The sequence below is a fragment of the Mandrillus leucophaeus genome, unplaced genomic scaffold, assembly GCF_000951045.1.
Source record: "Mandrillus leucophaeus isolate KB7577 unplaced genomic scaffold, Mleu.le_1.0 Scaffold174, whole genome shotgun sequence".
Taxonomy (NCBI): Eukaryota; Metazoa; Chordata; class Mammalia; order Primates; family Cercopithecidae; genus Mandrillus; species Mandrillus leucophaeus.
The window spans coordinates 657,973-673,999 of record NW_012101743.1 but is presented as its reverse complement, the minus strand read 5'-3'; the positions used below and the strand labels follow the sequence as shown (position 1 = coordinate 673,999).

General features: G+C 35.5%; 1 protein-coding gene and 1 pseudogene across 1 annotated transcript; one reads left to right on the top strand and one right to left on the bottom strand.

The window, feature by feature from the left end:
- Nucleotides 1–1,720: 1,720 nt before the first annotated feature.
- Nucleotides 1,721–3,013, top strand: LOC105537507 (kita-kyushu lung cancer antigen 1 homolog). Its single transcript, XM_011977125.1, has 2 exons — nucleotides 1,721–1,922; nucleotides 2,692–3,013. Exons 1-2 carry the CDS (start codon nucleotides 1,848–1,850, stop codon nucleotides 2,956–2,958), a joined length of 342 nt encoding a protein of 113 aa, XP_011832515.1. The 5' UTR covers nucleotides 1,721–1,847; the 3' UTR covers nucleotides 2,959–3,013.
- A 2,735-nt stretch (nucleotides 3,014–5,748) lies between these two features.
- LOC105537549 overlaps nucleotides 5,749–16,027 on the bottom strand; it is an 83,447-nt pseudogene continuing 73,168 nt past the window's right edge.

The following is a 16,027-nucleotide window of genomic DNA, read 5'->3' as shown; positions in this document are numbered from 1 at the left end:
GGCTTGGAGAATGAACGCAAAGTTTTATTGAGTGGAAGTAGTTTTTGGCAGATGGTGGAGCCATAAGGGAGATGGAGTGAAAAGGTGGTTTTCCCCTGAAGTTGGGCCACTCAGCGGCTGGGGTCCCCTCCAACCACTTTGAACAAACTCTGCATTGTTCCACCAGTCAATGGCCTGCCAACTTGCCCGTGCCTATCAGTGTGCTCTCACCCCTCGACATCCTCTCAATGTCCAGCCTCTTGTGTGTTCTGCTGGTATATTCCTCTGGACATCCAGCCACTTGTGTCTGTGCCTGCTAGGGGCTCCAGTTTTTTATAGGCACAGCATGGGGACATGGCAGGCCAGGATTATCTTCAGAAGTGCAACATTTGGGCAGGAAAACAGAAATGCCTGTTCTCACCTAGGTCTGTGGGCACAGGTCCAGGGTGGGGAGCCCTAGCCAGGGACCATGCCCTTCCCTTCCAGCACTTCTCTGTCTCACTCCTGTATCTATAGCCTACATTTAACTGAATTTCTTGAACATTTCTAACTTGTCTAGAGCAATGATTCCTGTATGTGTTACAAATCCAACCACACTGTTCAATTCTTTGGTTGGAGAATATTAAATACCTGATGCTCACAAATCAGGGTGGAGGTGGAGATCATGTGAATTAGGATGGGAATGGGGGAGTTTATCTCAGAGCTCAAACTCCATGGATTCAAGTCCTGATTTGCTAAATAGTTTCAAATGAGTTTAACACCTGCATCTGTTTTCACATTTGCAAAATTAGACACAGTAGTAAAAATACCTTGGCTCTGGAGAACCAAACACCACATGTACTCACTTATAAGTGTGAGCTGAATGATGAGAACACATGGACACATGGCAGGGGGTAACAAAACACACTGTGGCCTGTGGGGGATAGGGGTGGGATGGGTGGAAAGGGAGAGCATCAGGAAGCACAGCTTAATGGGTGCTGGGCTTAATATCTGGGTGATGGGTTGATCTGTGCAGGAAACAACAATGGCACATGTTTACCTATGTAACAAACCTGCACATCCTGCACATGTATCCCAGAACTTAAAATAAAAGTTGATTAAAAAAATAAAAAATAAAATAAAAATAAATATCATGGTATAAACGTGAAATTAAAAAGAAAAAAGATACCTTTAGTGCAAATTTTTTGAGGCTTATATGTGAATATGTCCCCAAAATTATTTCTTAAACTGTATAATGACACAAATGTATGTAATGATTCCAATGTGACTAGGGCTGGAGTAAATTCTAAAATAGCAATGTGAGTGTGGAGTAGGTAGTTTCTGGCAAAGATAACTTGTGGGTAGCTACTTTTTACAATGCGTTTCTGTCTTGTTTTTGAAGTGAATAAAGGAATGGTTGTAGCTAAGACATATATATATGTCTTTTATATATATATATATATATAAATATATATATTTTAAATAGGAGCAGTCTTAAAATACTCTATTTAACCAATCCATTTGGAGGCTATACTTCTACCACGTTTCAGCTTCCCAGAAATCCCACACTTCCTCACTGTCTTTCACTCTCCTCTCTAAGGACCTGATGCTAACCAGGTGGACGGTTACTAAGTGCCGCCTGGTTTCCTGCAGGGCCGGTTTTTACGTCATCTTATTGTGACGCAGAACCTCCGCGTGCGTGCCCAACTGTGAGGTCGCGCGTCCTCAGCAGTATATAAAGCGGGACAAAACAGAGCATCCCAGTTGCACCAGGCAGTGCAAGACACATAGTATCCTGGCCTGAAGTTTCCCAAATCAGGCTGACTAGGGGGCCTACTACCAGCTGAGGGGGTCCGCCCCGAGAAGGGAGAAGAGGCCGAAGAGGAACCATGAACATCTATTTACTCCTAGCGAGCAGCATTCTGTGTGCCTTGATGATTGTCTTCTGGAAATATCGCTTTCAGGTAACGGTGAATATGAGGGAGATTTGAATTAGATGAAGCTAGATAAGTATGTGGACTGGGGAGTGTGTATATGTAAGAGAGTAAAATACAGTAAAATGAGAGGTAAGGGGAGATCATCTCATTCCTCTTTGTCGCTCGAAGGAGCCCCTGACTTTTACCCCCTCACTTCCGCAATTCCTGTATTCTGACCAGTGATTCGATAGTTGTGGTCTCTTCTAAAAAGCCCCAAGTCCCTAAGTAATGTGGTCAGCTTTTCACTCATTGGAGAGGAAAGTGCAGTTGTCAGTGCCCATTCCCCACCACCATCTCCCACTTTAAGAATCTTACCTTCTCTCTTTCTTCTCTTGCGTTTCCTCCCCAGTGTGTCTGTTTGCTGATCTCGCCATCTTTATTTTAAGGGTGCTTTCCGGGCATTCACAAATAATTCGAGTGTAAATGTGAATTTTCTGGTGTTAAAGTCACAAGTGAAGTGCTTTTAGATAAGAGTCAAAGACAGGGTTCATATGTTTACCTACTAGGCTGCTCAGGAAATGTAAGGAAAGGATATGGAACTTCGGCACTAACGGCTACTTTCATAAATTTTTTTTCTCAGTCTGATTTTGGAAGAATGTATGTTTGAGTTAATGTAGTAATTCAATACATTTTTAATCTCTACATATTAGCGGAAATCAGTTTATTTTGGTAACCAAGATTAAACAAGTTGTTTTTTGGTAGTTTGGAAATTGCTTAATTCGATAAACTACATATGTGTAATTCCCTTCCTTTACAGAGAAACACTGGTGAAATGTCATCAATTTCTACTGCTTTTGCACTACTAAGACGCTCTTCTACTGGGTTAATTAACAGCAATACAGACAACAATCTTTCATTCAACAACCTCTCTCGGGATATTTTAAATAATTTCCCACACTCGATAGACATGCAGAAGCGACTATTGGTAAACCTCAAGAGGGTGGAATACAAAATGGCTGAACTGGAATATATTCTAGTTAGCCAGGGTTTGAGAGGTGCATCAGGTCACCGGAAATCCACCTAAAAGCGTACAGGATGTAATGCCAGTGGTGCAAATCATTAAAGACACTTTGAGTAGATTCACTTGATTGTGTGTTTATACTAAATGAATTATTTTTTAAGAGGGAGGGGATACCAAGTCAGATTAAAAAAAAAATCCAGATACTTATCGAGTTTCTTACTTATACTTTAGATAATTGATTACATGTTGCTAAAATATATTTACTGGGGAAGGAATGTAAGCACAATAGAAAAAGAAAAACTGTTCAAAAGTTTATTTTTTAAAAATAAATAAGCTACATTAAACAGAATATAGTTGAGATATAGTAATTTTTATTTCAATCAACTGTGAAAACCAGTTTTCACTACTGGTTTACAATAGAATACTATAAATTGTCTCCATAAATTACTTTGCATTAAAGTAAGTGGGATTTGATGGAACTGTTTTCCCTTATATAGAATGCTGTTTCTTGCCACTGTTGAATCAGGGTAATAATAATAATAACTATTACGGAACACCCTACAATATGCCAAGCACTATGTTAAGATTTGTGCTTTACACATTTGTGAAGATAGTGACAAAAACTTTTAACTGTTCTTTGTGGTCAGCTTTTGAAAAAGATTTCTTTCCCTTCACACTTTTCCCAATTAGATATTCTTTCATTTAAAATCAGCCGGGTGCAGTGGCTCATTTCTGTAATCCCAGCACTTTGGGAGGCCACAGCGGGCAGGTTGTGAGGTCAGGAGATCAAGACCATCCTGGCTAACACGGTGAAACCCCGTCCCTACTAAAAATACAAAAAATTAGCTGGGCATGGTGGCACGGGCCTGTAGTCCCAGCTCCTTGGGAGGCTGAGGCAGAAGAATCATTTGAACCTGGGAGGCCGAGGTTGCAGTGAGCTGAGATTGCACCACTGCATTCCAGCCTGAGCGACAGACCGAGACTCTCTCTCAAAAATAAATAAATAAAAATAAATAAAGTAAAATTAAGTTTAAACAATAAAATAAAATGCCCAAATCTTCCCTGAATTGCAAAAGTCACATGTAGAAAATTGGACTCCTTAAATAGTACCAAAATGTAGTAGTAGAATGCATGTAATATAATGTGGATTAAAATTAAGGAAAAGTATTTCTAACCTCTAATTAGCCATCTGTTTTCAAATATTGTTTTATAAAATCTTGTATCTAAGAAATTAACAATCTGTTGAAGTTTACTAATAGCATTTGACCTGCCTTCAAGGGAAACCCTCAGAATGTCAAACACTTTCATCTTTTATATATGTTCATAACTTACTGAGGTGGTTCAATTAGAGGCCTACCTATTTACCTACTTTCCTGTCCCCTCCCCTCTAAATAAATTACCAGTATAAATTAAAGAAATGCCTTAATTTCTTACTCCTTTCATGTTCAATTACGACTAAGAGAAAACAATTTAAAATATTTAAGAAAAATGATTCCTGCTATTGTCACTCATTTGCCAAGCGCAAAATGTCAGCAGTAGTGTATGTGGTCCTTAAACTTCTTTAGGTACAGGTTTCTTTGATATTCTGTTGAAAACTATAGACTCTCTCCCTAGAAAAATGCATGTAGAAGTACACAGAGAAAATATTCCATATAATTTCTGTTTTATATGTTCCCTGAAGCCTATGAACCTTAAGAATTGATGAAAAGTTCTTTATATATGTAGGCAGTGTTTATCATCATAGGCTGTGATGCTTAAACCAGTTGTCAACAATATAGAACAAATATGTAAAGCTCTTAGTAATATATTTAATTATCCTTTGTAAGGAAACTAGGACATAGGACTTCTAATTTCACTTTTCTCATTCTTGACAAGTTTGACAAGTTTATCTTCTAATAGTATGTAAGTAAGTTGTCACCTGTAAGTAATAACTTACTCATATAAGACAAAAATCACTCTAGCAGCTGGGTATCACAGTCATAAAATGCTAGATTTGATTAAAGCCATTTTCTCATTAATATTTCGGTCCATATGCTATTTGAAATTAAACATATATTTCAGAGGGTATAATGAACAACTCTTAATTTTGTGAAACACAATAGAAATTAAATGGGTGCTAGTTTTGTCCCAAATGACCCAAGGAAGTAAGATTGTATATGGGAAAGGAAGTACTCAATATTTCATTTTCTAGATTTCTTACTTACCGGCCATAGAATCCTTACTTTTCTCTTATGTCACTCTTTATAAAGAACATTAACTATAAGTTTCACACAGAAAACATGAACTGTAACAAACGCTTGAAGTTTTTAAACATATTTGGATAAAAATATTAAACTACAGTCCTCATAGTATACATAGTCCATTTTTGCATGTATTTATGACATTTCTAATTAAGTGAGGCCTTCAGTTTTAATGCTTTTTTAAAAAAAGTATTGATTTATATTCCCCACAGACTTGTGGAAAAGAAATATTTTATATTAAGAAAATACAAGTAAATAATATTTTAAAACTTATATAATGGAAAATGTAAATATTTCAAAGCAATTAGCCCCAAAAAGCCTTCAATGTATTAGAAAAGCATTATAATATTTACAAAAATATAATTATTATATAGAGACATGTATGTATGTGTGTGTTTTTCAGATAGATAATCTGAAAAGAAATATAATCACATGGCTAAGCATTAAGAAATTCACATTTTTATACTACATTCCTGTTTAAATGTGAGAAAAATCACACTATCATGAAAATAGTATGTACATTTCCCTACTCGGTTAACATACAAATAAAAACGTTTCCCTCTATTCTTAAAAAAAATCACATTATACAATCATATATTTTGTCAATGAGATCTCATTCTGGTTTTCTGCTGCCACTAACAGTAGATATTTGACTGTCAGTCTTTTTTGGGGGATATATCATGCCTTTATATCTCTCCCTACAATGTTGTTCCAGGTATGGAATCCAGTTAGAAACTGGTCTGCAGCAACTTACAAGGCACTGAAATGAAAAAAAAAATTATTGTCTTAGAATTTAAGTGCCATGATCTGTAAACAAGTAAATATTGAACTGTACTTTCATTTAAATTTTTTTCTTTACTAACAAAAAATAAGAATCATAGAAAGGTAAAAAGCAATCATCTAAATTCTTAATAATGCACAGTTTGCCAAGATAAAAGTATAGTCAAATGTAACTAGTTGTTAATAGAACTATATTAACTACTAAACCAAAATAACTGAGTATGTAAATGAATTCAAAACAAGGTATGTGAACCCATTAGAGTAACAGTGTGTCTAATCTGTACCTTCACTGAATTCTCAGACATTTCCATCCTGGCCTTAGGATGAGTGTGAGGTAAGGATCTAAATCAGTGTGTACCGGGGATATGTTTCAAGAACAAAGGAAAAAAGTTCCAGGATCAAACCATTGAATTCGATCCACTGTTGTATGGACTTGCTAATTTATTTAAATCTAAGACTCCTGAGCCTACGTGGTCATTGTCCTACTGAGATATCATAACAAACTTTATCCCCTTAGACCTCCATGGGAGAAAGGTGACTCAGGGTCTAGATTGAGTTCCAGATATTTACCAGGCTTATTCCAGTATAAAAACACTATTAAAATGTATATTATAACCAGATACGGTTTCAAAAGTAGTGACTATGGATATAAACCAAACAGGTCATTTGCTTTGTGACATCTTCAGGGACAACTCAGCACAGGTATAGATGTCATAGCTGTTATATGCTAAGCACTGTAGCAAGGCCCAGCTATACAGCAACAAGTAAGACCAGACTTCTCCCACAAGGAGCTTATAATCTAGTATAGAGAAACATAGCAAATACATACATAATATAATACCATGTTATACACTAGTAACAGATGGTTGTCAGGTATAGAAGTAGCGAAGAAGTAGGAGTAATTAATTGCATCTTATATGTTCTCATATTACATAGTGTGAGTAATCTTCACTTTAATCATAAGTAATTTGTATAAAATATTAAAAAATTTAATGCGCTCACTTGAAAGATGTTTTCTTTAGCCTGAATTATTTTTATGATAGCTATAATTGGAATCCAAATAATGCAGAAAATTATTATACACCAGCCTAGAGCAACTCCCCAGTCAGGGTATGGAATTGTGCCATAATCAGGTCTATGGAATTGCATTAGTTACCAGACAAATATTGCCTGTAAAAGTGAAATATGCAAAGACAAAGCTAAAGATTCAACTTTATTGCACTAATGATTAGCAATTTGATTCTGTTCTTTAGATGTGATTTATCAAAAATAATTAATATGAAAATACATTCAAGCAGTTGAGATAATCTAGTAACAAGCCAGAAGATAACCTATGAAAAGAACCTAAATAAATAACTTTTTTTACATGGAATAAATTTTTCCAAAATACTGTCATATATTTATAAATCCAAATACTTGTTCAACATATATTTCAAGAAAATACTAGACCATATATCAGATATAAAGTAAAACAATATCTAAAATATTCTGTTATTGAGCATTTCTCTTTGATTTATAATAGTGTGATTTTATTTTATGCCATAAGTTAACCAGTATATAGATTAATACAATGAGAATGTGAAGTACATTTTAATGGGCACACTTTTCTCCTTGCTTAGGAACTGCTTCTATTCTCTCCCACTGCACAAAGCTCCCCTTTTAGCACATCAAAAACACACATGCATTTACACACCCTATTTAGCTGTTTTTGTTTTACTAAAATCAATGAGAAAACAATACATTGTAAGAATATTTTTAAGTAGATCTATCAGTTTAATTTTAAAATTGTATTAACCATTTTCATGCTTCTGATAAAGACACACTCGAGACTGGGAAGAAAAGAGGTTTAATTGAACTTAGAGTTGCATATGACTGGGGCGGCCTCAGAATCATGACAGGACGTGAAAGGCACTTCTTACATGGCAGTAGCAAGAGAAAATGAGGAACATACAAAAGCAGAAACCTCTGATAAAACCATCAGATCTAGCAGACTTATTCACTACCACAAGAACAGTATGGGGGAAACTGCATCCCTGATTCAAATGATCTCCTACCGGGTCCCTCCCACAACATGTGGGAATTATAGGCGTACAATTCAAGATGAGACTTGGGTGGGGACAAAGAGGCAAACAATATCATTCCCCCCCAGTCCCCTCCAAATCTCATGTCCTCACATTTCAGAACCAATCATGCCTCCCCAACAGTCCCCCAAAGTCTTAACTCATTTGAGCGTTAACCCAAAAGACCACAGTCCAAAGTCTCATCTGAGACAAGGCAAGTCCCTTCTGCCTCTGGGCCTGTAAAATCAAAAGCAAGCTAGTTACTTCCTAGATACAGTGGAGGTACAGTTATTGGGCAAATACAGCCATTCCAAATGGGATAAATTGGCCAAAACAAGGGGGTTACAGGGCCCATGCAAGTCCCAAATCCAGCGGAGCAGTCAAATTCTAAAGCTCTAAAATGATCTCCTTTGACCCCATGTCTCACATCCAGGTCATGCTGATGCGAGAGATGGGTTCCCATAGTCTTGGGCAGCTCTGACCCTGTGGCTTTGTAGGGTATAGCCCCCTTCCTGGCTGCTTTCACAGGCTGGCATTGAGTGTCTGCGGCTTTTTCAGGCACACGGTGCAAGTTGTCGGTGGATCTAACATTCTGGGGTCTAGAGGACTGTGGCCCTCTTCTCACACCTCCATTAGGTAGTGCCCCAGTAGGGACTCTGTATGGGGGCTCCAACCCCATATTCCCCTACCATACTGCCCTAGCAGAGGTTCTCATGAAGGCCCCAACCTTGCAGCAAACTTTTGCCTGGGCTTGCAGGAGTTTCCGTACTTCTGAAATCTAGGTGGGGGTTCCGAAACCTCAATTCTTGACTTCTCCGTACCCACAGGCTCAACACCATATGGAAGCTGCCAAGGATTGAGGCTTGCACCCTCTGAAACCATGGGCTGAGGTGTACCTTGGCCCATTTTAGCAATGGCTGGAGCGACTGGGACACAGGACACCAAGGCCCAAGGCCGTACACAGCATGGGGACCCTGGGCCTGGCCCATGAAACCATTTGTTTTTCCCTTAGGCTTCCGGGTCTGTGATGGGAGGGGCTGCCATGAAGACTTATGACATACCCTAGAGACATTTTCCCCATTTTCTTGCAGATTAACATTTGGCTCTTTGTTACTTATGCAAATTTCTGCAGCCAGCTTGAAATGGGTTTTTATTTTCTACTGCATCGTCAGGTTTCAAATTTTCTTAACTTTTATTGTGTTTCTGTTTTAAAATGGAATGCTTTTAACAGTACCCAAATCGCCTTTTGAATGCTTTGCTGCTTAGAAGTTTCTTCCACCAGATACCCTAAATCATCTCTCTCAAGTTCAAAGTTCCAAACATTTGTAGGGCAGAGGCAAAATGCTGCCAGTCTCTTTGCTAAAACATACCAAGAGCCATCTTTGCTCCAGTTCCCAACAAGTTCCTCATCAACATCTGAGACCACCTCAGCCTGGACTCTATTGTTTATATTACTCTCAACATTTTTTTTCAAAGCCATTCAACATCTCTCTAGGAGGTTTCAAACTTTCCCACATTTTCCTGTCTTCTTCTGAGCCCTCTGCCTGATACTCAGATCTAAAGTCATTTCCACATTTTCAGGTATCATTTCAGCAACGCCCCACTCTACTGATACCAATTTACTGTATTAGTTCATTTTCACGCTGAGGATAAAGACATACATGAGACTGAGATGAAAATAAGGTTTAATTGGACTTACAGTTCCACATGGCTGGGGAGAATTCAGAATCATGGCAGGAGGTGAAAGGCACTTCTTACATGGCAGTGGCAAGTGGAAATGAGGAAGATACAAAAGCGGAAACCCCGGATAAAACCATCATATCTCATGAGCCTTATTCACTACCACAAGAACAGTATGGGGGAAACCACCCCCATGATTCAAATTATCTCCTACTGGGTCCCTCCCACAACACATGGGGATTATGGGAGTACAATTCAAGATGAGATTTGGGTGGAGACAGAGCCAAACCATATCAAAAATTCAATGGCTTCATTCCATTAATTTAATTACAGAAATTTAAATGTATTTTTATAAGTATTATAAATATACCTAACTATAAGAGAATAACTGAGGGATAATGGAGTTCAATATACAATAGATGGCAATGTAAATCATTTCATATGTAATACTTTTGCATTTTCAATTAAAATCAGGTGTCAAACCTATGTAATCATTGAATATTAGCTTGTTAAGAGGTCCAGCTAGACATTCTAAATTGACAAGGGGGCTTATTTTATTATGGAGACTTGTCAAATAAAAATATTTAGCAGCATATTCAAAGTCATTTAGCAAAAATATGGAGTATCCAAATATTTCAATTCAGCATGTCTACTTCTAAACTGCTCACTTTTTGAAATTGATCTCATAATGTTAAAGAAATGTAATCCTCTCTGCAAACAAATATGACACTTTAGATTTGATGCAAATCGTGGATAGAATTAATTAATAGCCTTTTCTAGGAAAACCTTTGAAGCATGAAGGCAATGAAAACCAAAACAGATCTATGAAGCTTTGACACTGCTCCACCCCACCATCATTATTTCTAGTTCATAATCATTCTCCATCCAGTGTAGTGTTTATTTTGGTGCTCAGCCATCTACTGTCCTAAAATATTATTTGAAGATTTTAAGTCTATATGTTATATCTCTCAAGTAAGACAACTTTTGCTTTACCTCAGCTCCTAAATAGTATTAATTGTTGAATTTATTAACATAAACCATTGCCCCTATTGACACAGGTCAGTTTCTTTATTTTCAGATGCCAAATACCTGCCTCGTTAAGAGATAAAATGTGAATTAAAATATGACTGGTGTTTTTCAGCAGTTAGTATATTGAAAGTGAATTCCTTGAAGGCAGGATGTGGGCCTTATGTATCTCTGTGTTTTCTGTGCCTGGCAGAATGGTTAGGAACATTATTGTTGACTCAACATATTTTTTAGGGAATGAGAAAATTCATGATTTATTTTCATTTATTCTATTGATAAATTTTAAATTATTGATAACTTTTAAGTCTGTTTGAACCTGTTTATGTTCTCAAATGGTAAATGTTTAAATTGATGGTCTCAAAATAATACTGCAAAGGCATTTTAATTGAAGCAACTTAGAAGCACCATCCATAAATACTGCAAAACTTGAAAATCATTCACTTATAAAATTACTTTGCCTTTTGTCTTCAATGTGAATTACTAAGTTTATCTTAGAATGTATATATTATTGATACCAATGTCATGGTATATTATTACTTATAATCAAAAGGATAGGAGTAATGACAAACCAGCAAGCTCTCCACCATAGCCAAAATATCCACCTCTTTGCTCCAATCATCATTTCTATATCCTCAATAGATCTGTTCCCTCCTAAACAAGACAAAGAGTACATTGAATGTTTGCTGATATTTTCTTCCAATAACCATTGTGGCATCAATTATCTTTCTGCGTCTAAACATTTTTCTGTAGTACAACAATGAAGCATACACCTGTAACTACATTTTCTTCATAATATATTTTGTCCAGTATATTGTACTTTACTAATTATAATGGTATAAAGATTAATAGTATAATTAGGTCAACATAATGAAAATGAGTCAAACTAAACTATTTTAATAAAACTTGAAAATAATTTTATAGTTACTATTTACCATAAATCCAGATGATTCCAGCTAGTTCCAGTATAGCTACAATTAAAATGCCCCATCCAGCACAGAAGTGGTCAATCAGATGAATCCAGTAAATTCCAGCCTACCAAAAAAATATTGATTATTTCTAAGTATATTTTAATTGTTTTTATGATTGCTGAGGTATTCCAATTGAATCTATTAATTTAATCTTGACATATGCTCCTTAGTTTCACTTCTGCTAAAATGTGTAAAGGAATGTTTCAGATGTAAACCCAAATGTGGCTTTAAATATCTCAAAAATCTTTCAATCTATATGGAGTCACTGAAAAGAAAAAAAAAAAAACAAGCACTTCGAATAGTTGATTATCAGAATGGTATGCAATGTCTGTGTGTTCTGTAGTGGTTGCCAAGAAATGTAGTATCTGTATCTGTAGTGTTTAAAGTCTGCAATCTTATTGCAACTGAGGTAACTGTCCATTATTCGGCCTCCTCATCTGCAAAATAAATTTATGGAAAGTAATAATGGAGAAAAATGGGTTAAAACTCAGAAAACCTTGATCCAAGTCAGACCTGGACTTGTCACTAAGCAACCTCTTAAGACTTCGTTCCTTTCGTTAGTTTATAAAGTATGTTCCAACTAATAATTTGTCTATGAAAAAAATGCTGTAGTATACCTGAGTCACACCAACAAGACTAAGGAGAAACAAAACCAAGCAGCAGCCCAGAATTATGGAAACCATCATTTTCTTCATCACTTTGGGAAATAAATCTTGAATTGTTATGATCATTTCTTCAGAGGGGGATAAATGACATGTTATATATCAACTTATTTGCCAGTGCTGTTAGTCACAGAATTCCACGTCTGTTAATCAAATTTACAAATAGATGTTGAGTAGAGACTCTGAGCCCTGCTTCTTGCTTTTAAAAACCCATAGGGTCATTTCTTTTCATCACTTGGCTCTGCTGGAAACTGAATGCAGTTCTATTTGTTGTTTTCAGTCTGTTTTATATGATTTTTCATTGATAGCAATTGTAAGGTAACAGTCCTCTGTCAGCTGAAATCATCTAAAAGGAAGAATTCTAATATGACTTTTAAATAAGGTAAATATTTGAATCAGTGGTGTGAAAACGACAGAAAGGATTCTAGGTTTAGAAATCAATGTGTCCATGAAATAGGTAACTGCCCAAGAGCAGAAAGATGTGTGAATGAAAATATCAGAAAAGATGTTTGAGAGTTTCGAGGACTTTAAAAGTCAACAAGAAAACTCTGGATTTTATCCTATAAACAGAGTAAACTATGAAACTGTTTTATGTGAGAAAGTGGTAGGATGAAAATTTTTTTCAGAATTTCCCTAGTCATATAACCTAGGTAAATCCCTATATGTGCATAGAACTATGTGCAAGTATGATCATTGCAGCAGTGTGTGTAATTTTTTTAATTAAATTATTCAAATGCCCAGTATTATGGTAACAAAGAGATTGTGATTTAATTAGATCTATATACCTGTGTATCAACTGAATTCATAATTAATGCAAAAAAACTTTCAGAGTAATACGTATGCTATGAAACTTCACATTTATGTGAAAATTTAAAAATGTATATGTTATTTTTGAATACATACAAAATGTATATAAACATGGACAAAATAACATACACAATTCATGGTAACAATTGTCTCTAGAGAAAAATATGAATTGTATCAGGGAGAGAAAGACAGGGGACTTCAAATTCACCTGCAACAGTTTATTTTTAAAATAGCTGAAAGAAGTATGATAAAATATTAATGTGTATTCCTTTTGAGTATCAAGTATTTTTCTGTATTTAAGTTAAAACAGCTTTCAGAAAGGTCATTCTGAAATTAACAGCTAGGGGGCAATATGGGTAATAAAAGCGTGTTGTCAATTAGAGAAAACACAAATGAAATATATGAGTAATATGTTAACGCTGGAAATATTCTCGGAAGCAAACCGAGAATCGAGACCCAAATTTAAAAGCTTGCAAAAAATAATATGATCTAAAATGGACCACCTAGTAGTTGCACTAGAGCTTCTGGATAGGCAATGAATGCCAAATCAAAACATACAAAAATGTATGATATTTTAAATTAGTTACCAATATTTAAACATTTAAAAAATAAGGTATTAGAAAAATCTCATCTTATTTGGCAACACAATCTATGACGTAAATTCTTTACCAACTATTTCACTTTCATTTATAAAAACATTGGATTTGGTTGTTTTGTTTGTTAAAGTTAGGGAGTTCACTAAGTTTTCTTTAAAGCTGGACACTCAAAGTCACTTGACTCTCTTACCTTTACAGTGTTCATGTGTTTTAAATATTCAGTCCCAATACTGTAATTTTATGTAAGGAATTTGTATATTGTCTTTCTCTTCCTGATACAATTCACATTTTTCTCTAGAGGCAATTGTTACCATGGATTATATATGTTATTCTGTCCATGTTTATATACATTTTATATGTATTCATAAATGTATGGGAAGTGCTTAACATGATGTCTGAACCTTGTAGTTGTACAGTAAGTGGTTCATGTTAAGGACTAAACAAAATTTGGGAAAACATTCTATTTTCTTAAGCAATGTTTTCCTAATATACTCCTGTTTACACGGATAATCTAAGAATTATTATGTTATTAAAGCAACCAAATTATATAAGACTGTGATGAGTGATACTGAGTGTCACCTTGACTGGATTGAAGGATGCAAAGTATTGATACTAGGTGTGTCTGTGAGGGTGTTGACAAAGGAGATTAACATTTGAGTCAGTGGGCTGGGGAAGACAGACCTACCCTTAATCTGGTAGGCACAATCTAAACAGCTGCCAGAGAATGTAAAGCAGACAGAAAAACGTGAAAAGGCGAGACTGGCCTAGCCTCTCAGCCTACATCTTTCCCCCATGCTGGATGCTTTCTGCCCTCGAACGTTGGACTCCAAGTTTTTCAGTTTTGAGACTCGGACTGACTCTCCTTGCTCCTCAAGCTTGCAGACAGCTTATTGTGAGACCTTGTGATCATGTAAATTAATATTTAATAAACTCCCCTTTATATATATTTATACATATCTATATATTCATACATATATATTTATACGTATATATACACACATATCCTATTACTTCTGTCCCTCTGGAGAACCCTAGTACAAAAAGAAAGTGAGAAAGAAAACACAATACTCTAAATTATGACTGTTTTAAGTAAATTTCTATAAACTATATTAGAGTTTCATAAGTGAGATACATTGAATTAATCAGAGTTGATAATATATGGTATTATATACCTGATTTTCCAACTTGAGAAAATTGCATTCCAGATATATGAGCTATTTGGCCCAATATAGAAAAAATGGCAAATCCAGCAAAACACTAGTGAGACAGTTTGTCAAAAAAACGACAATGGCATCAAAGAAGCAGTTGTTTTTGAACTTATTGTCATATAATAGAGCAACTAAGTCACCCCAAGCCACTGAAAGGGAGTAAAATATCTACCCAAATCTGTAAGAGAAAATAATTTAATATTTTAAAACATATACACAATATCTTATTTGCATAGTATCTCACATATGCAAATTAATATATTATAAATAACAGTGAAATGAACACCCAAATGCCCACTACTCAGCTTAAGAAACAAAATATTACTGTCCTTTCCTGATTACATCACCCTACAACCCTCCAGTGGTAATTGCTATCCTGACTTTTGTGTTGATCATTTCTTTGTTTTTTTTAATACTTAGGTTTGAATGTTTTGGAATTTATAGAAAAGTTATCTTAATGCGTGTAAACATATACAACGTGCACTTTTCTATTTGGTATTGTGAGATTTATCCATCAGAAAATTGAACTATATAAAATGTCCACTTTATGATTCTAAAATGAAAGAATGTAAGCAAATTCATTTGTTTATATTAAATATAAATAGTTCTTTTAATCATTCTTTATTGCCAAATTGCATATGTCACGATTTTTCCTTTCTCCTGTTAATGGACATTTAGGTCATTCACCATGTTGCTGTTATAGAGCTGTAAACATTCTTTTATATTCCCCATATGTAGGTGTGGAACTGTGATGTTTAAAAGTATACATATTCCCCCCTTTTACTAAATCTTGCCAAATTGTTCTTTAAAGTGGATATACCATTTTGCACTCCCACTAGCTGGGTGTGAGGGTTCCCATTCCACCACATACTTGCCAACACTTCATTTTCCATAGGATTTTTTTTTTCTGTGAAATTCCTGTTCATGTCTTTTGCCAGTTTTTGATTTGGCCTGTGTCACTTAGTTTCTAATAAGTATTGATTTCATTTGGATTCTAATTCTTTGTCTATTATATATGTTGATTTTTTCCTCCCAATTTGTGGCTTACATTTTCTACCTTTTGACATTGTGTCCTTTGATTAACCACAGTTGTTAGGGGTTTACT